Here is a 22,714-nt window from a genome sequence, read left to right as displayed (position 1 = left end):
GGTTAAGAGAGCATGAAAATTATACGTCACATAGGTTTGCATGAACGTCATTCTTATAGTTTATAAGAACTCGTCAAAAGCAAATTTATATTGCACGATTTCTTTTTGTTGCCATGGAAAAGCCGCATTTATGCTCGGCTCTCTATCGTTTTAATATTTTCGGAATACTGTGCAGCAAAAGTTGCTTAGTATGGCAAAAATGATTATTTGTGGTGAGCGCCACTGTGACACAAGGGTTCACATTTGAGCTGCTTGCGTGCGCTCCATTAATAACCGCTGAGACGCGTTAGTGGAAGAGTCGAAGTGTGAGTTTCTGACGCCATCGTGACTCTATCCGACGTCAATGTAGCATTGATAGAAGCACCTAGCAAAAAATAATACGAAAATATATGAAAATAAGAAAAACGGATGAAAGGGAAATTGAACGAAAAAGCGTTTTTACGTCGCGTGTTTATAGAAAGCACTGAATACACTTACTGATCTAATAATTGTTGCCTTTTACATACGCCTGATCATTTCGCAAACAGATATTTATTGCTCATAATTGCTGAACCTGAACGATACTTCAATGCAAGGTAAATAGAGCGTAGAAGACAGCGGAGACAGTAGCGTTTGAGGAAAGGTCGTCTAGTGTAACAGGATGTTGTAAAATGTGAGAAATTTAGGTCACTCACCAAGTCAAAATTATTCGACGTTTCGCTACCCTACAGGTATCGTCTTCCTAATGCAACGAAGTTTATATACATATTGCTCTATAGATGTGCAAACACAGAGACGGTTTGAAAGAAAACTAAATCCTTTATTAAATGGCGATTCGCCGCTGGAAGCAGTTGGAACCCCGCTCAGAGTAGTGGAAGAGGCGAATTTCGATGTCCTTGTTATGAGCAAGAATCTCTTCGAAAACATCGCCTGTTGTGCGTTGCCATAAATCATGGAAGTGTAGAGTCTTGCGTCCACATCAAGTTATGTCGTCATTATGTACTTGAGTAACAGATCTCATATAGTTTGGCGCAAGTACGTGTAGTTACCTGGAAGGAAAACATATATTTTTGTTACGTTTTCTTTGGGTAGCCATTTGCGCACGAATGCTGACTGTTGCCGTTATAGACATGAATTGCCGGTGAAATGATTTATGCAGAGCAAGCGCACCGTCTTCCTGTGACCCCACAGTAGAGATATTTGTTACCTTCTCGTAGTGTCAGATGTTTTTGTAGGTTTGTTCAAATGTAGGTTTGTTCGTTAAGTATTCCATTGAAAGGAATCTACGGGTACAGAGGACGAAATACCGACATTGTTCGTGGATTGGAACTTGCAAAATAAATTGATCTCACGATGAATGCAGGCTTTGTTGCAATTAGCTTTAAAGGGACACTAAAGCGAAACAATAAATCAGTTTAGACTAATGAAGCATTGTTTGAGAACCCTGCAGGCAGTCGTTTAAAAAAAATATATTTATTGTTAGATGAAAAAATGAAGGTCCAAATATCAGTATTTTAATTTCGCGCCGGAACCCCAGCGCCGGTACGTCAGCGTGACGTCAGGGATTCCAAAGTATGTTTTCGCATTTGGGCCGCGTTGGCTGAATAAAGGTTCCCGAAACTTGCCATGTTTATTATTTGGTTCCTTTAGAACACAATGTAGTCAATCTGTACCGCTATATATAATTAGTAGGCCCTAGAAGATGCCATCCAAGACGTCACAGCACCCAGGTGCGGGAACTTAAGTAGGCGTCGCCACCAGTATTTCGTTCTTGCGCTTTTTCTGGCTTACGAAACGTCTTATCGCTGTAAGAGTGGTGTTTTCGGTGTTGTAGAACGGTAATTTACTGATGCAGAAGAAATCATTTTTCACTTTAGTGTCCCTTTAAGCAATGTAGCGACGCACTGTATCGTGACCGCAGACACACATCGTGGCAGTCTCACTGCCAACCACAATACCTAAGAATACCACGACAATGTATCTTGCAATCACTGCATCCCAGATAAAAGTCCACAGTATCTCTATTATCGTGACTGAAACTTCGTTTTAATGCCTCTCCGTCAAGCGGTCACGCTCGACGCGAAGGTGTCGGTTGTGGATGGGGAACTATCGCTTTAACACATTGAAGGCTATATGTCCCATGTGTCACCTTGGCGCATCCGTTCTGTGGGATCGGACAAGAATGGGCACATACTAAACATATATGCACATATACACATATCATCATCATCATCATCATCATCATCATCATCATCATCATCATCATCATCATCATCATCATCGTCATCATAATCATCACCACCACCACCACCATCATCATCATCATCATCATCATCATCCTGGTTACGCCCACTGCAGGACAATGGCCTCTCCCATACTTCTCCAACTACCCCGGTCATGTACTAATTGTGGCCATGTCGTCCCTGCAAACTTCTTAATCTCATCCGCCCAGCTAACTTTCTGCCGCCCCCTGCTACGCTTCCCTTCCTTTGGAATCCAGTCCGTAACCCTTAATCACCATCGGTTATCTTCCCTCCTCATTACATGTCCTGCTCATGCCCATTTCTTTTTCTTGATTTCAACTAAGATGTCATTAACTCGCGTTTGTTCCCTCACCCAATCTGCTCTTTTCTTATCCCTTAACGTTACACCCATCATTCTTCTTTCCATAGCTCGTTGCGTCGTCCTCAATTTGAGTAGAACCCTTTTCGTAAGCCTCGAGGTTTCTGCCCCGTAGGTGAGTACTGGTAAGACACAGCTATTACACACTTTTCTCTTGAGGGATAATGGCAACCTGCTGTTCATGATCTGAGAATGCCTGCCAAACGCACCCCAGCGCATTCTTATTCTTCTGATTATTTTCGTCTCATGATCCGGATCCGCCGTCACTACCTGCCCTAAGTAGATGTATTCCCTTATCACTTCCAGTGCCTCGCTACCTATTGTAAATTGCTGTTCTCTTCCGAGACTGTTAAACATTACTTTAGTTTTCTGCAGATTAATTTTTAGACTCACTCTTCTGCTTTTGCTCTCCAGGTCAGTGAGCATGCATGGCAATTGGTCCCCTGAGTTACTAAGCAAGGCAATATCATCAGCGAATTGCAAGTTACTAAGGTATTCTCCATTAACTTTTATCCCCAATTCTTCCCAATCCAGTTCTCTGAATACCTCCTGTAAACACGCTGTGAATAGCATTGGAGAGATCGTATCTCCCTGCCTGACGCCTTGCTTTATTGGGATTTTGTTGCTTTCTTTATGGAGGACTACGGTGGCTGTGGAGCCGCTATAGATACCTTTCAGTATTTTTACATACGGCTCGTCTGCACCCTGATTCCGTAATGCCTCCAAGACTGCTGAGGTTATACACATATACACATATACACATATACACATATACACATATATACCCCATATATGCCACATATATGCACTACACATATATACCCCAGAAAGTGGATGAGAGAACGGCGCCGGCGGTTGCTCAATTGCTAGATCATCGCACACGTAATGCCATGACGTGGGATCATTCCCCAGCTGCGGCAAGTTTTTTCATCCACTTTCATTTCCATTATTTATCATTTCTGTAATCCAATTAATAGGTACAAGTAATTTCCCCTATGTTGTCCTGGGTGTCATTGTTGGCTTCTTGTGATATGATTAATAAAAATCGGGCCCCTCGGTTAACCCTTTTCGTATAGTCCATTATATATATATAATATGTAGGATTACATGTTCGACCATATGATTCTTACCTTTGCAATTCTCCTCGCATTCTACCAACGTGTCAAACCGGTTCTTTTTGCTTGAGAATGGGGAGTACCTGGAAGTCTTACAGGTGTCGCTTTGTATATCATAGTAATATTTCTTCAGCAGTCCGAGGTGGTTTTTAGGTCCTGGTTCCATGCATTTGCTGCCAGATTTCACTAGGGAAGAGAGATGAAATATTATCAAGGACCATTAAAATTTATTTTCTTGCTTTCTCAATTATCGCTGTATTTAGTTTACGTAGTTTGTCTTGTCAGGAGCAGAAATGACGAGAGTATTTAGCGGTCATGTATGACAGTATTTGTCGCCAAGCGATTTTTTTTCCAGATACTAACGATAGGAGCGAACAAATTTACTTTGCATATCTAGAAAAGATAACCTATGCTGAACATTAACTTTTCAATGCATGATGTTTCCAAGTTAACGCTACCAGAGCGCTGGATGATGTTTATCAACTCTATTGTTGTCACTTTTAAAAACTTTTTGTGCGAAAACAAACAGGCACGAAGAAAAGGAGCAACAGAAGGACGGGCGCTCGTCCTTGTGTTGCTCTTTCGTCCCTGTTTGCTTGCGCACAAGAAGTTTCTAAAAAGTAATCTGTTCCAACTAGGCCGACTCGCAGCTATGCTTCTATTGTTGTCACATTAGAGAAAGGTATATGGAATCTTGGTTTATACGCACATGTATTGGCACCATTTTACTGACGCTTACAAAGATACACCCACCGTGGCAGTGGTCAGTAATATATTGAGCGATATTTGTTTCTTATTGCTGTTCTCTCGGTTTAAGCGCCCTTCAATTTAGTTTGTTTGACCTGCGCGGGAAGTGAATAAATTCTTCTAGATTGAGCAGGTGATATTTTTCTGGTCTGCTGAAAGGCCATTAAACAAACATTTTGCTATAGGCATACAACTTGGCGTCATTTACAGAAGTGAAATATTTTATCCTTATATGCATAAATACCGTCTTCTTTGTCTTTGGAAAGTTAGGCAACTGCAATATACTCGCAGCCTTCCAGAATGATTACATCGCAGCTGCATTCGTTGTTGCCAATAACTATAACTGCGATCGAAAAATAGGTCTTTATTTATTGTTTTGGGAGGGGATATAGTTTTAGAAAGAGAATTCTACAAACAATTGAATAATTGTTATTAAGACGTTTTATATCAAGGGGTTAAATACACAAGCAAATAGATTCGCGAGATTAACTTTTCTTTTCTCACCCTGGAAAGACTTCGGCGCACAAATTCGGTACGGGATACGTCCTTGCTCCTGATTTTAAGTTTGCTTCAACGGAAGTACAATATTTTGTGCTCTACCTATGACGTGAGATCAGATCTTAGGCGCGTGGTACCACGCTTCGCGCTTAGTCGGGAAAAAGCTTCGCTTACGGTAGACCTAAAAACGCTCTCTACTTACATCCACAAGTCTTCCAACACTCGCTGGCGCTCTGAAACTTGTTTGGGTAGCCGCCGCAGCCGGAGTAAACGAATCTCTCGCATCTCTTGGTTTGGGTGTTGTATCCGAAAACAACCTCCTTCGACCCGTTCGGGCAGGTGTATCCAGATTTTATGGGATAGACACAGTTGCTCGCTGCATATTCTGTGTAATAAATGGCGAGAATAATCCCATTGCAAATGTGGGGTAGGTTTCAGAAAACACATTTCACGTATTCCCACAGGAAACGAAATAATGTGTTTAGTTGACTTTTGTCTATTTCGGACAACATATCGAATACTATAGAGCCAATTTCTTGTCTTGAATCGGAAAATTATTCGTTCAGGTTTTTTCTGTATCAAATAGCCTGATAGCGAGGAGTAAGGGGATCCAAAAGGATAAATTTTTTAGGCAGAACCAAATGAAGAAACGCAGAATGGTGCAACAGAATGCATAAAAGATATCAGCTGTTATTTTAATATGAATGTAGAAATACTCAAGAAAATGGATGGAATGTTGGGAGGGGTAAGCGGTTGTGATCACATCTGGCGGCAAGATTTATTTTTTGTTGACTTTCAGTCACTCTATATTATAATTTTTGCATTTAGAGTGAACGCAAATAATTTGTCTTATCCATTATCTGGCATTGGCTGTTTTTTCTATAACTTTGTTACTTCAGTGGTGGTATGAAGTGCACAAAGTTCGGCGAAGAAACGCTGGACGCTGTTGTTGAAAGAGATCTACATTGGAAATAATGCAGCCTGTCTTTAGCACGGTATAATCTAATGAGTTTCATTGTGATATTTGTTACAGAGTGATGTTCATCGCAGCGATCGATGGACATTTTTGCGCTTTTGCTATTGAGATGGGGCACTGACAGCGACCACGGCTGTTGGTACGTTCCACAGAAGGAATATGTAGCAGGCAAACGATTTAGGTGAATACTGTTACCGTTAACTGCATAGTGCCACTATTCATGATTATCGATTGATTCTGTGTGCTATAAGCATCTATCTACTAATAACGATGGATTGAAGTACAGTAGTGCTAGCACTCAAACAATTGTGATAATTATAAAACACCCCAGATCATCGACCTCATTCGACGCTGGTCACATTTCACTTTCAAGATACTTTATAGTTTCTCATTTAACAAAGTAGGACAATCACGCAGGGACCGGAAACGGACGGATCAGGCTATCCCTAATTTCAGCTTTCAAATACTCACTGCCACATGTTCTCCAGCACTCTGATTCTTCGATGAAGTTATTTCCGTTTCCTCCACATCCTTCGTAGTCAAAAAGTTCACATGCTCTTGTTTTACTGTTGAACCAGTAATTTTGCATTTGAGGCCGTGTGGTGCAGTTACGACCCGGGTGTTTCGGCAGAAAGCATGGCTCCTGTGCAAATTCTGGAAACCAAAAATTTAATCTTGCATTTTGTCACAATACTCCTATGAATTTCTTGTGGCCTGGCACGACGTAGCACTGAGAGAATTGGACATTCGCATAATTATTTGCAGTAATGAAGCCGATTCCCTTAGGCTTAGTAAATAGCTGTATTTCCAGCAGTCATATTAACTAAAGTTTCTGAGATATTGTCTAATAACTTTGGTCCTATTGCAGATGAAGCAATTAGGTCATTTCACATTTTGTAAGCATTGTGTGCCGGGTATGTAGACATATAATGGGACAAACACAGCGGATGAAACATCGTATTAGTGATTTGTAAAATGGACGGCAGCATACTACGAGTCACTCGTGCACTCATTCTAGATGCGTAGATGCATCTTGCAGAGTTTATGGCCTCAGCCATAACGGAGATGAGAGCATTTGAAGATGAGATGAGATGAGAGCAAATTTGAACCATCCTTCGCGAAAAATTTTACCATGGAAGTATTTCTTAGTACAATGTTAAGTGCTCTTACAACAATGTCACAAGTAAGGTATCCTCCTTAAGCCGTCAGGTGCTGAAGCCAAATTGGTTTTTACTAGTCGAAGCACCTGTTTCTTTTTTTATTGTACTTGAATTTATTATTTCATAAATCAATAAGGAATTGTCTGCGTGCAAATTTTTTCGAAGCTGTCCCGACTTTGATGTATTATATACGGGCACTAGTCAAGCACATTTCTGATTAAAATGAATTTTTATCTAATTTTATTTTACGATGAAACGCTTGCGATTCGAGAAAATGCACGATGACTTTTTGGATTTTATAGCGCATGTCTTCTACTGTATACCTGGCTCGAACCAATAACTGGACCGTGTATACGGGCCACGAGAATTTATGGTGAACCTGATGAAGTATGTTGTGACAGCTGCAAAGGGCACAATGCCGTGTTTATAAGCTGTGCTTTGCATGAACATCGCCGCGTTTGCAATTACTAAAACATATTGGAACTGATTAGAAATTTGAGGGTCGCTCGCACGGTAACAAGAAATCGTTAGCATTACGAAATGGCATCTTGATGCCGGACATGATCAGTTAGTTAGCGTGTTACTGGAACTGTAGAACTTCCAAAGTATCAATTTAACATTTGGCGCGCTTACATTTTATTTAGCCAGTTAGATCTACGTTCATTCAAAAGGAAGCCCGGTGCTCTGGCATGCTTCATGATACGCAAATTCGTGCCTAATTGTTGAACACATCGACAAAAATAAGATTATCTACCATGTTCTGCTGGCGTTATGGATTGCGCTTTTGTATTTAAACTGCTTGATAAAGGAACGCTTATGTTCAAGCTCTAGGAACTTCACTTTTGACAGTGAGTAGTATGAGTGCATGGGTACTTACTTCCACATTGTTGTTCGCACTCTTCTGCTCTTGCGAAGTGATTTGCATTCTTCTCGCAGTAGGTATAGGATTCGCATCTTTGCTTCAGGGGATTGAACCTGTAGGCCCTAAATGCTGCGCGGCAAATTTGTTTAGGTTCGGGCAAAGCACACACTCCGAGAACGGGATCTGAAATCAGAGAAAATCGTGGATTTCTGATGGACTTCTTGTTCCTTACCGATCTGTTTTCGCAATGGTGTTCATTTATTTATTTATTTATTTATTTATTTATTTATTTTATTTATTTATTTATTTATTTATTTATCATACCCTCAAGGTACGGTTGTACATTGAAGAGGGGAGGGGCAAAGTAAATACAGACGCAAATCACAAAATAAGGAAGGAGGGCAAACAACATGGCAAAAAACATCGTATACAAAATAAGAATGGTAAATAGAAACTTGCAGGCGTGGCAAAAACACATGGCGTAACAAAAAAAAGAAAGGAAAGAACATACGATATAAAAAATACAAGCCATAATGTAAAATTATGGCATAAAAGCAGTTATTATACAGAACAAGCAAACGCAACATTAATTTATAACATGAAGCTTTGAAGTGTGCTTTTAAAGTTATTGGCGTCAGTTATGCTTGTAAGTAATGCGGGTAAGTTATTCCAATCTTTGCTCTTTGGGGAAGAAATGAATATGAAAAGCCGACGGTGTTGCAGTGCGGAATGTTTACCTTTTGGCGGTGGTCTATGCGAGATGAAATGTATGGTGGTGGTTGAACAAAGATAGAACGTAAATATGTGTTGTGGTAGTAGATTTTATGGAAAAGACATATGCGAAATAGTTTTCTACGGGTTGATAACAGCGGGAGGTGCAGGAGAGCTTTCATGTTAGTGACACTCGCAGTTCTTTGGTAGTTGGTGAGAATGAAACGGGCTGATTGATTCTGTCTTGCCTCTAGAGACTGTATGAGGGTGTCATGACCAGGGTACCATACTGATGATGCGTACTCTAGTTGTCGACGAATGTAAAGTTGTGTACAATAAGTTTTAGCGATGATGGTGCTTGAGAAAATTTCCGACGAAAGTATCCCAGTGTACGAGTGGCCTTAGATGTTATGTGATCAATATGAGTTTTCCAGGATAGATTGCTGGCAATGTGAACCTCCAAGTATCGATATGATGTTACACAATCCTGGGTCTGGTTCTTTTAATGAAGGAAGAAATAGTTTGCTACTTTCATCCACTAATGCGCTCTAGGCCACAAGGAACATTGGAAAAACAAGCCTATTTCAAAGCCATTAAAGACGTTGGGCCTAATTTACTAAACCTTTCATTCGTAAGAGGTCTTTGCCATTGCTTTTTGCCATTCGATCATGACATGTCCAGCACCAGAATTAACTAAATCTTTCTCTTAGGAACAATTCCAGCGCAAGACGTTTATGTGAATGCAGCCATGAGGAATAAAAACAAATATGAATTGAACGATTACGAAGGCCACGAAGTTAAGCCGACGCTTACATTTGAGGAACGGAAAGGCAAAGGGCTAAGAAGAAACTGGGAGGCTGGCTGGACCCGTTGTCGGCACAAAAATAATTCGACGACCCCTGTTGCTTATGCTGTCACTCTCACAAAAATGGCAGTGACGCTGATATTCTGTGCAGCTTCTATTACAGGATTAACCAATATATTTGCTACTTCGAGGCGCATTAGCACTGCATAAAATGCAAGTACACAAGAAGCACTGAATATCGGCTTTTGCTTGGATCCGAGGCATGGGAAGCGAAACTGGTGCCTGTATAAGGCATGCGAGATGCGCGCAATTAAGCCGTGAGATGTTTCTAGTGAGATGCCAGCGCCGAAACCGCACTGCACATAATGAAGCGCCGGAAGCAGTAAAAAAAAAACAACGGAAGTTTTACACGTGTGCCTTATGCAGCTGAAAGAAGAACCATTTTATACATTGACCCAAGCTTTTAGCACTTTTCAACTGAAATGTACAGAAGGCCTGTAGTTCACGCGATCGCTTAAAATTGGCACGTGAGACGCTGTTTCAGTATTGACGAGGATCACTTACCTCTGCACTTCTTGTTGCACTCAATTATGGTGTCAAACTTGTTCTCATTTCCAAGGCAACCTCCGTAGTAAAACGTTTCACACCGAAAAGATGTGGAGTTGTAAAACCACTTCTTGAGCATTCCCCTGCAGATTCCTGGGTCTGGTTCGAGCTCGCAGTTTTCGTTGGGCCATGAGATCTCGTTGACGGCACATACGCACTCTACGAATGCGAAATAGAAATTACAATCAAGAGTCCAGAGTGTTACCGCTAAAGTTATTTGTACAGAACCTAAGCAGATAATTGCGATTGTACATAATAATAAACGTTGAGGCAATATGAAAATCTTAAGTAATCCCAACTGTTCATTCATTAAAGAATGCTATATACACTTAACATGTTTAAGGGATTTCTTCCGTCAGGCTAACCTCCGTGCTTTCCCTAATTCTCTCTCTCTCTCTCAGTGACGTCTGGTGCAAGTTTGTAGAGAAACATGCTTTTTACGCTGCTTGAGCAGGAATCGCACAAATACCAACCAGTACAATATCTCAGCGTGTATTCTCTTTGCACGCAACCCGCACGGCTTTTCTTACAAAGTTGGCACAAGCTTATAAAGGTGAGTCTTCATAAATGGAACAAAATGTATATCAACATAATGATTTGTCTCCTGTACATCTGTATTATTTGCTTTAGTCGTAACTTAAAAGTTCAGCAAATAATTATTGAGTTGTTAGTAGATGACACAGAAATAGAATAACTTCTACCGGGAGAGGATGCGTCATATTCCAGCAAACAAAGAAGAAAGGTGGGTGGTGACGTCGCCTTCAAGTTCGCTAACCAGCTTCACGTGACGTCATATATTTTGGCAGCTTCTGCTTTGATCTAGTTAATTTCTTATTGGTTAAGATAAACTACATCGAATTCTAAAAGGAGCCATATGGGGAACTTAGCTTTCAGAAGCATTACTCAGCTGAAATGGCAAAAAATAAAAATAAAAAGAAATGCTATGAAATATGCGACGTCACACCGCCGCGTCCAAGCGTGGTCGCTCCCGTGCGAAACGCAGAAAGTGAAGCCTTCATTTATTTCTTCTAAGTAATGGAGCTTTTCCCACCAGATTTACAAAATAAATTTTGAAAGAATGCCTTGTCAGCCTAAAACGATTTAGTGCTTCTGTTTGATGTCCCTTTATTGATGACTAACAAAAGTGTATTTGTGCGTGACCTTTTGCTGACAGCTTCAATTATTGAGTACGATGGAGTATTCAGTGAACTTGAATTCACGTGTGTGTTACGTAAACAATACCATGGTTAGGCTTCTCAGAAAAAAAGGCAGGTTGCCGCTTGCGAGCACTTCGTCTAGGTGTTTTCAAAGCGCAAAGGAACTTATTCTGATTTTGAAATATTTGTTGAGATATGCGAATGGTTACGACGTAGAGATAACACGTTCTGTGATTCTACATTTAACCTGACATTATATTCATTCGATTAGAGTGAACACTTCTCTTGTGTCAAATAAAGTACGGTAAGTAGACGTTTTAATCCGTTGGGAGCCCATGTTCACTGCCGAAAGAAGAACCAGCCAAGTCCAAGAGTCGAATGCTAAGCAGTCACATTTTGATGTGCGCCAGGTAAACACTATACAGCGTAATCGTTATAACTGGGTGACATATTGCCAGGTTGATCCCGAGGTCAAATAAAGTCACAGTACATCTGAATGCACCTGTTTGAAATTTAAGACAGGGTAAACTGTTATGCTTACAGCAAGATATTGTGTATCTCTCTTACTTTTGAATTGTGATAAATAAGTGGTCCTTATTCAAGTCCACAATCACGATTGAGGACTTGTTCAAGTAGCAGTTATAAAAGAGCCATTCGCAAAATAGCCTTGAAGTGCTGATAGAAGAATGAACATGTGTTTTTTTCCCGGCCATGGTAGCCACATTTCAATGGGGGCGAAATGCGAAAACACCCGTGTACTTTGATTTAGGTGCACGTTAAAGAATTGCAGGTGGTCCAAATTTCCGGAGTCCCCCACTAAGGTGTGCCTCATAATCAGATCCTGGTTTTGGCACGTAAAACTCCATTATTTAATTTTAACAGATGCTTTGTGTAGTCTGCAATATTTCAGTTGAAACAAGTTTTGTGCCATGGTTGTTTCTTGATTTATCAAATTAATCTATCACTGTTATACCAAGATGAGGAAGATGTGATAAAGTGAGGCTAGTTTTTCGGAATGCTAATTATTCTACATTTAAGCACATTCCAGTTTGAAGAAACTGAATTTACTTTGTCTGAAGAATGAGCCTATGTTCAAAAGTTATGTATACCTTCATACAGGAGAAAGCTTCAATATACAGCCCGTATCACCTTCAAATAATAAGTGCCACCGACGACGGACGTGCTCTATGCATGAAGGATTAATGTGAGTTTTCAAGCAGAACAGTGGTTTGAAGCAGTCGATTAAAATTACGCCTACTTTGTTAGAATTGAAGACTTACCCAATGCGACACAGAAGAGTACTGCGATGTATGTGCGAGATTTCATCTTGAACGTCTACTTTGTAGTAGAAGTACCAAGACTTCGATGCTGAGGGTAAAGGGCTTCATGAGCAAATTCGTCGCACTCAAGACAAAAAAAAAATGTTAAATGCAAGATGATCCTGTGACACACTTTAAGTCATAAGCAGATATACATTTCTGTGACTTTAATCAGTTATATACATTGCGGAAAATTTTTATTTTGCACAGACACGACTGCTCTTTAAACAAAAACCAACCCGTGAGTGGTTCGTAATAGCGCTAACCGCTCGAACTAGCTCCCAAGCGCTCCTTACAATGAGAATGGAAGCGATACTTAATATATTATCTGCATCACCTCAAAGATAAAAAAAAGTATTCAATGAGTCGTAATTAAAGCATAAATAATGGGGTGAAGTCCCGTTCCTCATGCACCGTAAGCAGGTTACCGGAGTGATGGCACAGAAATGAGTACATCACTATTGTAACGAGTTTGTTTCCCTATAAAAAATTATTTCACCGTCTCATCTCGTTGAAGAAATTGACGTCAAGTGCTGGGTAATCTGATGTGGGGAGCTTGCAGTGTTGAACAATATTTTTTGTTACGTTTATCGTTAATGTCGTTCATTTGGAAGCTGCAGTGACAACCAGCCACTTAAAATGATATCGATCTTGTGTTATTATCGTATACTTCTAGCGTAAGCCATGTATTTAGTGGTTGTGGTAATTGCTCGTGAGCACTTCTTTTTTTACGTAGAAAGGTTAACTCAAAGATACTTTGAACGTAGGCGTTGAATGTGTTTACGTTCTCGTGATTGCTTGGGGCATCGGCCATGAAGCCGGTATAAATATTACCCTCGGCCCCCTCTAGGAAAAATAAATACGTATATTCTATTTTCTTCGGAGAAAATGCGTGGTTCGTCTTTAAAATGCTGATATTTAAAATTTTTGGGACGTCAGTTGACAAAGGACATTAACTGTGAAGCATAAAAGGAGGCAGGCATATGTGAGCTAAAAATGGTTTACGGAAGCACTCGTGCAATGTCCTCATAGCAAACATCTCATACTTATTGCCGAGTAAAATAAGGCTCTGTTACACTAGCGATTAATCAGCAAGACAAAAAGAAATCATCCTCCCTATGCAACGTTAAGCGGAGCGCCGCATAACGGCCAGAAGACAGTATAAAATTTCTAGGCTTACCCTTTGCCTCCGGTAACGTTCACCCGCGGCGTTCAGGCGTGTGCTGCAAAACCAGTGCTATAGTTCGATTTCCTCTCGTTCTTATATGAACTTTATCAGTGCGTAGGTTTCAACGACAGATGTGACACCTCCAGACGTCACGGAATATTTACACGGGCAAGCGCGTATGTCCTCACGGTTCTCAGTCAATATAATTTATCTGGAGACGTATGGCTCCAGATAAATCTGTATGGCTAGAGTTACAAGATAGAGAGTCAGCACTCTAGCTCAGAGATGACCTTTCTATTATCAGCTTCCCGTGACATTTCCGCAGATGGACCTTTTAGGGTATCGGCTTGTGAACCCCGCACCCAAATTCCATCCAGATTATTGTGCCGCTTCCGAGTAAATTGATAAAGAAAGCCTTCTTTGTTAGCTTGAACAGGTGAAATACGTTTTTCGCGGAATTCATTTATTCTATGCTTGTTTCTTTCTTGTTACAACAGTTTGAGTCAATTAAGAAGAATGTAACAAGGTTACAGGGTATACTTTTTAGATTTTGAAGACAACGATAGCCTCCGGCGACTCGATGCTTGCAAATTCGTCTCATTTACTTGATGTATTGTTCATTTTACCGCGAAGCTGTCTATGGCTAGGATCTAGAGAAAAAAGTGTCCGAGACGGTGACGAAAATCATCATGTGGGCCGATTCCGGTCATAGTGCAGGAAGGGTCCGAGCTCAGTGGCATATACCCCTTTAGGCTCGGGGACCTGTGACGAGCCCTTGAACTACCCTTGTCAGATGTGGGACCCAAAGAGGTCCCAAGCACAAGGGTAAGAACAGATGGGTTTGAAAATTAAATGTTTCATACAACTTTCACAAAAAGGGCTGGTGAAAAATTCTCTGCGCCAACCGCGCAAACGCGCTAGGGCCACTGCTGCGCGTTCATCGTCGTCGTCGTCTTCCACGGTAGTCAATGTCGATGCGTGTCGAAACGTCAGTGTATATGCCTACAGTAAAAAAACGTTAAAGTAAAAAACAAAACAAGAACAAAAATAAAGATATATAAACTATAGAAGAGAAACAAACAACGAAGTTATGTGATTGTGCCTTTATTCAACCAATATACCATAACCACCACATAGAACTTAATATAGCCATTGAGCAATACAGCTTCGCTGGTCTTCCATGTTCACATAGTGGAAGAGCACTGAATTCCTTCTGATCTGGCTTTTAAGTGCCAAATGCTTCTTTAGCTAATAGGAAGTAATTTCCATTCGGTGCCTTATTGTAATATGCGATATGCAGCCGATCGGCTTACTAACACTTCCCAATGCGGTACCCCCTGACTGGACATCTCGCTGCTCACACGTCCAGGTCACGATGTACGCCATATTTCAATGTCAATTTCTGCGGGATGGCATCTTGGCTTGAGCGAGGCGTAGCGCTTACTTTTCACATCTTTAGGAGCTAAAGAGCAATGAAAATAGGTTGCTCTCTACGCACAGTCAATATAACCAGCATGCTCGATCACTCAACGAAACACCTCAATTTGGGACTAAGTAATGTGCACTTTCGTGTCCGCTCTCTCCAGTTAGTGTTACATTGGCGAAATGTTGGTTTGTACAATTAAATAAGAGTCAGCACCATATTTAGTGACCGGATTCGTAGTGACGCGAAGTTGCGCTCCCATGTAGTAGTACGTATGGAGTGCTCAGTTTTAGAGATTTTCTGCCGCGTTTGATTTCATGTGTATAGTAAACTCTGGTGGCTGCGGGTGTTTAAGTGCTTTGTTGTACATAACATACAGCTGCTAAGAAAAATGTGCCAATATATAATCAGTGAGCCTAGCTTTGTTCGTATGTATGTATGAACCAAATCTAGTGATAAAACTCTCATTCTGTAAGTGATGCTTGCTATCGCAATGCTGGCGTAGGAACAGGTGATGTACATTGAATCATCATACCATGTATGCACAACCTTTCTCAAAAGTAGGCCGTCCTCCAGCATGATGCAATTATCCTGGCGCTCTAGAGACTCCAGACCTCTGGATGTCGACTACAATTGCGCCTTTTTGGTTCCGCAGGGCATTACAACTGATGAAATACCAAACAAACTGGCTTAAAAAGCCTGGCGGTCGGATGCAACGTAGAATATAAGCTTTGTATAACTGAACAAATAATAATCAAGCAATGTTATTATTTATAAACATATGTCTATGGTTGGTATTGAAGATAAGACACAGTATTGTGCTGGAAATATAGTTTTCTTTTTTATGCGTTGTTTTCAAACGAGACCAGCAAAGCCGAATATATTGATTTCCTGAGTAGTCATAGCTAAGTATTTCGGACTCGGCTTCCATTTATTTTTAATCTCTGGAAGAACTGAAGAGACAGTTCAGGAGGGTCACACCACCCGTTATGTCAGCAACGTTCTGTAAGTTCATGTACAAACATTTCATAAATACTGCGGAAGTGAGCATTTTTTATATATAGAACCGTGTTATCGCCATGCGGTGGAAACATGTGTTGAAATGATTGGTTTTGCATGGGGCTTAACGTACGTCCAAAAGCAACACATATGTTATGCGAGATATGCATATTATAAAGGAGAAAAGGAGACATAACCCGTTCATTTGGTCGGCAGTTATATTCCCTGCCTCGTCGTCTTTTGTTTCCCCGCAACCGCAGTTCACACACACACAGAGAGAGAGAGAGAGAGAGAGAGAAACAACTTTGTTTATCCCATCTTATAGGGAAAGGGGCTGCGAGAAGAAGGCGAGGCACGTTATGCTACTGGCGGTAGGCCACCTCTACCATCTCAACCCACCTCAGGATAGCTTCCCGAGGTTTGGGGTTGTTCGTGCTGCTCATGGCAGCCTCCCACAGCTCCCTACTACTAAAACACTACGAAGGTTAGGGGAGGGGAGTGGTTCTTGCATTGCCACGTAATGTGGTTAAGGTCCGCTCTGCTAGCAAGACAAAACTTGCTGGCTGAGGTAGGGTATATTCCCGGGTGAATTTTGTGACGTAAGGCAGGAGATAGAAAAGTGCGAGTCTGTAGTTTACGCCATAGTACTTCGTGTATGCGTGACGACCGAATCATTAATGGTGGGAGGGTTAGGCGTACTAGGCAGTAATGCCCGCAAATGTCGTGGTGTGTAAGTAATCTGTCTTTGGGGGTGGATGCTCGAGGGAGATTACTGGCGTCCGAAGTCCCCTAGTCTAGCCTGTGCTCGGTTCGTGAAAGCTCGAGCACTTAGGTGGGCCGCTTCATTGCCGATTAGTCCTGCGTGAGCAGGTGTCCAGATTAAACTCAAAAGTTGGGCTGGCGCATTATGAAATGGAATGGCTAGGGCTGTCCTGCGAAGCCTACCCGCTCCGAAGTTGTGTAAGGCAGTTTTTGAATCACTTAGTATGACAGAGTGATTGGGTATTCTTGCGGCGAGTGCCACCGCTGCTTCCTCCGCCTCCTCCGAAGAAAAGGCTATAGTGAATGCTCCCGTCGCAACACTGCCAGTGGAGTCAACGACTGATATGGCGAATTTGTGTCCACACGGATACTCTGCGGCATCGACATAGATCAGGTCTTCGTAGTTAAATACCTTTTTCTTCATGGCTTTAGCTCGTTGTCGCCTTCTATTTTCGTGATGAACAGGGTGCTAATTCTTAGGGATGGGAAGGATATGAAAGGGCTCATGTATCGGGTGGGGAATATTGAATTTCTCATTGGTCATGGGTGCAGGGGTAATACTTAGAGAGTTTAGGATGTGCCTACCAGTGTGGGTGTTCGATAAGCGCTGATATTGAGCTGTCAGGTGGGTTTCTGTGAGCTCACTAAAAGTATTCACGGTACCTGTAGGCAAACGTCTCTCAGTGGAGGCTCTACTTGACACTCCAAGGGCAAATTTGTAGAGCCTGCGTATCAGTGAGTTAACTTTGTCTTCCTCGGCCCTAAGTTCAGTTCATATTTACACTCGGCTAGGCTGCTAGTTTCCAGCGCGCTTGCAACCACGCAATTTAGTATCCATGCAACTTGTCTAGGGAATGCAGTTGTCATTGGTGGGTCGTCCTGTGCGCAATCGGATTCTCTGGCGGGCGGCACTGACTGTTGCGCGCTGGTCGCATGCCTTGCCAACGATAGAAGATTCTGTACAATGAACAACCGCTCTGCTCAGTTGTCGCGTGCGTCTTTTCAGTGTTGCCGCTGACTGATCAAGTCTCACCGATGTGCCCGAATAGGCTGAGTTCGACGAGATGCCGGCTGCTGCTGATTCGTCCTTACCCGAAGGTGGAAGAAGGGTCGTCCGCTTTGAAACCGATGGTTGAATTGCGCATCTGATTTTTTGCGTGTCTCTTGCTGTCCCTTGTGATGGTATCTTGCGATGGTCTCTTGGGCATCTTGAGGGCCCTTGCGTGTTTTTCGCGAACCGGCCGGTCTTCGATGATGATTGCCTCGGCCGTGTTCGTCTCCATGGCTCCATTCAGCGAGACGGCGCTAGGCGTGGCATGAACGCCTCCGCATTCGGCCAATGACTGCTGGGAATTCAGGAGGTGTGGGTTCGACGGAATCCGAAGTTACTCGTTCTTAGCATCCATGGACATGTCGGTGTAATTCGGGAGTGTTAGCCCTCCATCATCGGAGTTCGACGACCATTTACCTGTATTTGAGCTATCCAGGGTTGAGGGTGGTATACTCGGTGATGTGCGCTCAGAAGCCGCGACCTCGGCAAAATGTTGACAGGGCCGCAATATCCACGGGGAAAGCCGGCCGGTGCTCGTGATCTCGAACATTATTTCTCGCGGTCGTAGTTCTGGGCTTAACAAAGCTTTCGGAAATCCTGAACCCAGAGGCCGCCTGGAAGGAGGTCACAGTGGAAGCGGTGCTTCGCCGGACGTTTTCGACAAGCCCAGATGGAACTGATGGAATCGGTTTGTGATGCGCCACCCGCTGGTGGGTCGACGCGCGAGCGGTGGTCGCCATGCGCTTCCCACCGTATGGGTGGAGCCAACGGCAACACCTTGTGAATCGGCCTCTGCGGAGCAACCTGTCGGTCTCTCTGTCGAGATGTTACTGGGCACGACTGTTTTGGGAAGGCGGTGTACTTCACGAGCTGCGGTCGCTGAGCAGTGCTGGTCGGGCTCGTGGCAGGCCTAAAGAAGCCGGCCGAAAGCAGCTATAGAGCTGCGCTCCTTTGAGGCCGGCACCGCTGCTTGACGCCTTCGTAGTTGTACCATGGCTTGGCGGTACCGCGAAGTCGTTTTGCTGCAACCAGCCATTATTTGTGGTCTGACCAAGCGTGATGATCACCCGAGGCATTCATATTGCGAACCCAAAGAATGGTGTCATCTTGAAAGCCGCGAAACGCCGGTATTTCCACGAAAGCCTGCTGCTGGAAGTCGCAGCGCCTCATCTCCGCTAGGCTGCCTGTCCAGCTGCCCGAGGCTGAGTTCACTTCATCGTTACAATCGTCCACGCTGCATGTTTCCGGTGTGCTTGCAAGCCATGCTGGTAACTTGCAGCGTGGCCGAGTGAGAAGCCGAAGAGATGCACTTGAACACGGGCGCTCGGGCGGCGAGCGCGAGGGAAGAAGAGAGAGAAGTAAAACAGGCGTTATGGCGGATGGCCGGCTGTCTGCTTCTCTCTGTCATTAGAATATATATATCGACGCGGGGCTTCAGAAATCACCGCCTGCGCTTCTACAGCGTACAACGAACCCTGGGTGAGAGAATATTTTACATTTCGCCCCAACTAATAGGGGGCCGCTGCAACCAAGAGAGAGATAAAGAGATAAAAGGAAGCCAGGGGTGTTAAACAGTGAAGAGTCCGGTTGGCTACCGCGCGCTGGGAGACGTGGAGTAGAGGAATAGAGAGAAGGAAGAGAAAGAGACAGATGGGGTAGAGAGACGAATTGAAACTGCAATCTTATGCTCAGATGAATCGCGCTATAGTCACTGTGTCACGGATGCAGATATGCGTCAAGACGTTGTGCACAACCTGCAAAAAGATTATTTCGGCAATTTTTTTTGATTGGGTGAGTAGGTAGACAACATTTACAGAGCATTCTATCGCTTCACTAAAGGCTTATTTCTGAAATGACAGCTTCCTTTAGCCCTGCGATGTGTCATCTTATTTGGAAAAATATACGCTTTCGAATCCTGTACCTTCTTCAGAAATTATCTGGAAGGCTTGTGAAATTATGTACAAATATCCCAAAGAAATTGTGACGTTATAGATGATTTTCTTATTGGCCGCAGAGAAAGCGGCCTTCGATGTTGCCTTTTAAATTAGTTTACTACACCTACCGGACAAAATCAAATGGACACCAGTATTATTCCAATAATGGACGCTTAAAACGTGGCTGCCGAGACTGCTGAAGAATACAGAGAGCGTCTGCTGCGTTGCAGGACGACCAACGAGACCCAGTGGTCATCATTGTAATTGCGCGTGAAATACGGAAAAATTAGGATACGAATTAAGGAAATAATAAAAAGGAACAAGAGATAGGATAGAGACGTACATTAAATATTATGAATTAAGGAAATAATAAAAATGAACAAGAGATAGGATAGAGACGTACATTCAATATTTATTCAGATAATCCCTTGAACAACCGTGTAAGTCAACCTTGTCTTCGTTAGCGTCGACGCTTGGTTTACACTTTCCTTTCATTTAACACGGAACTCGAGAAAACGTTCCTCATAACCTTGTAGACTCATCTCAAGTGCGAAACTGCTAAAGAATATCGTGATAAACTCACGAGAAGATTAACATTTTGCGTACTTTTATGCAAGAAGAAATACGAGAGATGTATACGACAAAGCGATGATAGAAAAATAGTCCATTTTCTAAAACATAAAAAATATTTATGTGACATTCTGCTCATCACGAATCCGCACCGAATCTGCACTTTCGCAAGCAGCATTCACTCTTTTCTTAATATCGAGTTGTTCCTAATTTCACTGCAACTTGTCAAGATGAAGCGCTTACTTTGTTTTGTTGTCGTAGCCCACAACTGTTTTATTTCATTGTGGCAGGACTTCCGCGGAGCCATCAAAATAAGTATTACACAGGAATATTTTATAAACTGTGCGGGCAAAAGATAAAGGAATCGCTGTAAATTTTCATTGCTTGCTGCGCACTCACAATTACTAACGAATACTACATTATTCATTAGCGATTAGTAAGAAAACAATTTGAAGACAATGTGCGCCTTGTACGAAACGATTTGGAAGGAACATTTCGCTTTAAAACGCTGCATCGAAGACCTCGGGGACAGGTCTAGGCAGTTCTGGCGCAGCATGCAATGTCAGGTGGAAGGCCTCGAAACGAGCAAGGAAAGCCGTGTTATAGTTGCTCAGACTCGAACCATCGCCAAGTATGTGGTGCTTGCGCACATCTTAGTCATTACTTTCATCGTTTTTTTATCAAAACCACCATGAATTTCGGTGGTTACGTAGTTAGGGTGAGAACACGTATAGCGCTAAACTTTCCTGCATTGAGCTCAACGAAAATACGTGAATAGAAGTAACGCCATCAAGCGAAATAGTTGCTGTTTATATGGGGTGTGCAATTATTAGCACGCAATTGCAGCTCTTAAACGGAAGCTCGAGCTCGGGAGCTGGTATACAGATACACAAGAATCGAGAAATAACTTTTCTCAGCAAGCTCTGCACCAAGTTTCATGAGGTTAGTTGCATATAGATAGAACAGAAGTCCAGTAATACAGGCAGCGATTTTTCAATAAGTCCGTCAGTTTTTCTAAAACTCAAGACAATTGCAAAAAGAAAAAGACCACCCTTAGGTTTATAACTCTGACACTCAGCAACAAAATGCTATATCGCAGTTATTAGAACTGCACCTAACATGCATTTAAAGCGGGAAAAGAAATGAAATATCGTACAGCGCTCTGAAATATACGAAAAATTTGCGAGGAGGACATTTCCCAGACATCTTAAAATATAGTAACAGGTTTGTGTAAGCAGTAAAGTCATATATCAAATTTCTTTACTTAAGATTCTCTGACAGAGGCAGTTAACGGAACAGCAATATCAGTTTTTGATGTAGAGTTATGAATTTTCAAACTTCGCGCTTTCTAGTTTTGTTTTAAACTTAACAATTTTGCCAAACTTCGGAAAAATATTTGGGCTCTAAATTAATATTTTTTTCTTGCAGCCACTAGAATTTAATATTTTGTCCGAAATCCTGCGAATTTTGTTCAAATGAATCCAGCACTTTTTCTAGAAAAGCATTCCTCCGTTTTGCATCTATTTGAATATGAGGCAATGAAGGCTGAATAGGAGGCTTGGAGACTTTTATCTATAATGCATGGAAAAGGAAAAATAATTTCATTGGCAGCCACTGCACAATATTTGGTGATGTTTGTTCTATTTGAAGGAAAAAAGTTAAAATGTAGTGACTGTTGAAAGTGAATTCTTGATTAGGCCATCGATTTTTGTTATGAGTATCAACAAAAAGCGCAAATTTCCAAAATAACTATACTTCGAGGTTTACAACTCTGTAATTCAGCAATAAAAATGACGCCACATATTTGTAAAATGCGTCTATAGCACATCTAAAGCGGCCAGAATTAATGTAATGTACATCTTTTTGTCGTATACTGTCCTTATGTGAGTACGGCTCTTGCAAAAAAGCTTGTAAACATTGTAACAAATTAACCTAATCTTCTCTTGAATAATCTTGAATAAACCTTGTCCGCTTTTGATGCTCGAACCGATGCAGTTTACAGAATAGCGATGTCTGTTTGTGATACAGATGAACAAATTTGTAAACTTCGGACTTCCGTTTTTCCAAACCTAATTTGTTTTAAATCTCTGTAAATAAATGCAGACCTTAAATAAATATTTCGCTGCCAACAGTCACTAGTATTTAACTTTTTCTCTAAAGTGCCACGGAATTTCGTTAAACACGGCTGAGCGGTTATCTAAAAAATAAAACATTTCTGCATTTTACATATGCTTGCATAGGCGGTATTGG

At 42.0% G+C, this 22,714-nt stretch overlaps 2 protein-coding genes across 4 annotated transcripts in view; one reads left to right on the top strand and one right to left on the bottom strand.

The window, feature by feature from the left end:
- LOC126533243 (uncharacterized) overlaps window positions 1-22,714 on the top strand; it is a 121,922-nt gene that overhangs the window by 50,258 nt on the left and 48,950 nt on the right. The gene's annotated exons all lie outside the window — the stretch shown is intronic.
- Window positions 779-13,835, bottom strand: LOC126533227 (tissue factor pathway inhibitor 2-like). Of its 2 annotated transcripts, none has more exons than XM_050180503.3 (8): window positions 13,738-13,835; window positions 12,519-12,606; window positions 10,040-10,240; window positions 7,975-8,142; window positions 6,409-6,591; window positions 5,164-5,346; window positions 3,732-3,902; window positions 779-1,028 (listed from the first exon to the last, which is right to left on the bottom strand). In XM_050180503.3, the coding sequence occupies exons 2-8, from the start codon at window positions 12,562-12,564 to the stop codon at window positions 997-999; spliced, it is 984 nt and encodes a 327-aa protein (XP_050036460.1). In that variant the 5' UTR covers window positions 12,565-12,606; window positions 13,738-13,835; the 3' UTR covers window positions 779-996. The 2 variants fall into 2 exon arrangements, with proteins under 2 accessions (XP_050036460.1, XP_054927803.1); XM_055071828.2 differs by having other exon boundaries at window positions 12,519-12,576; window positions 13,738-13,809.

Source organism: Dermacentor andersoni, chromosome 7 (assembly GCF_023375885.2).
Source record: "Dermacentor andersoni chromosome 7, qqDerAnde1_hic_scaffold, whole genome shotgun sequence".
In the NCBI taxonomy this organism is placed as follows: domain Eukaryota; kingdom Metazoa; phylum Arthropoda; class Arachnida; order Ixodida; family Ixodidae; genus Dermacentor; species Dermacentor andersoni.
This window is presented reverse-complemented; position numbering and strand designations above follow the sequence as displayed.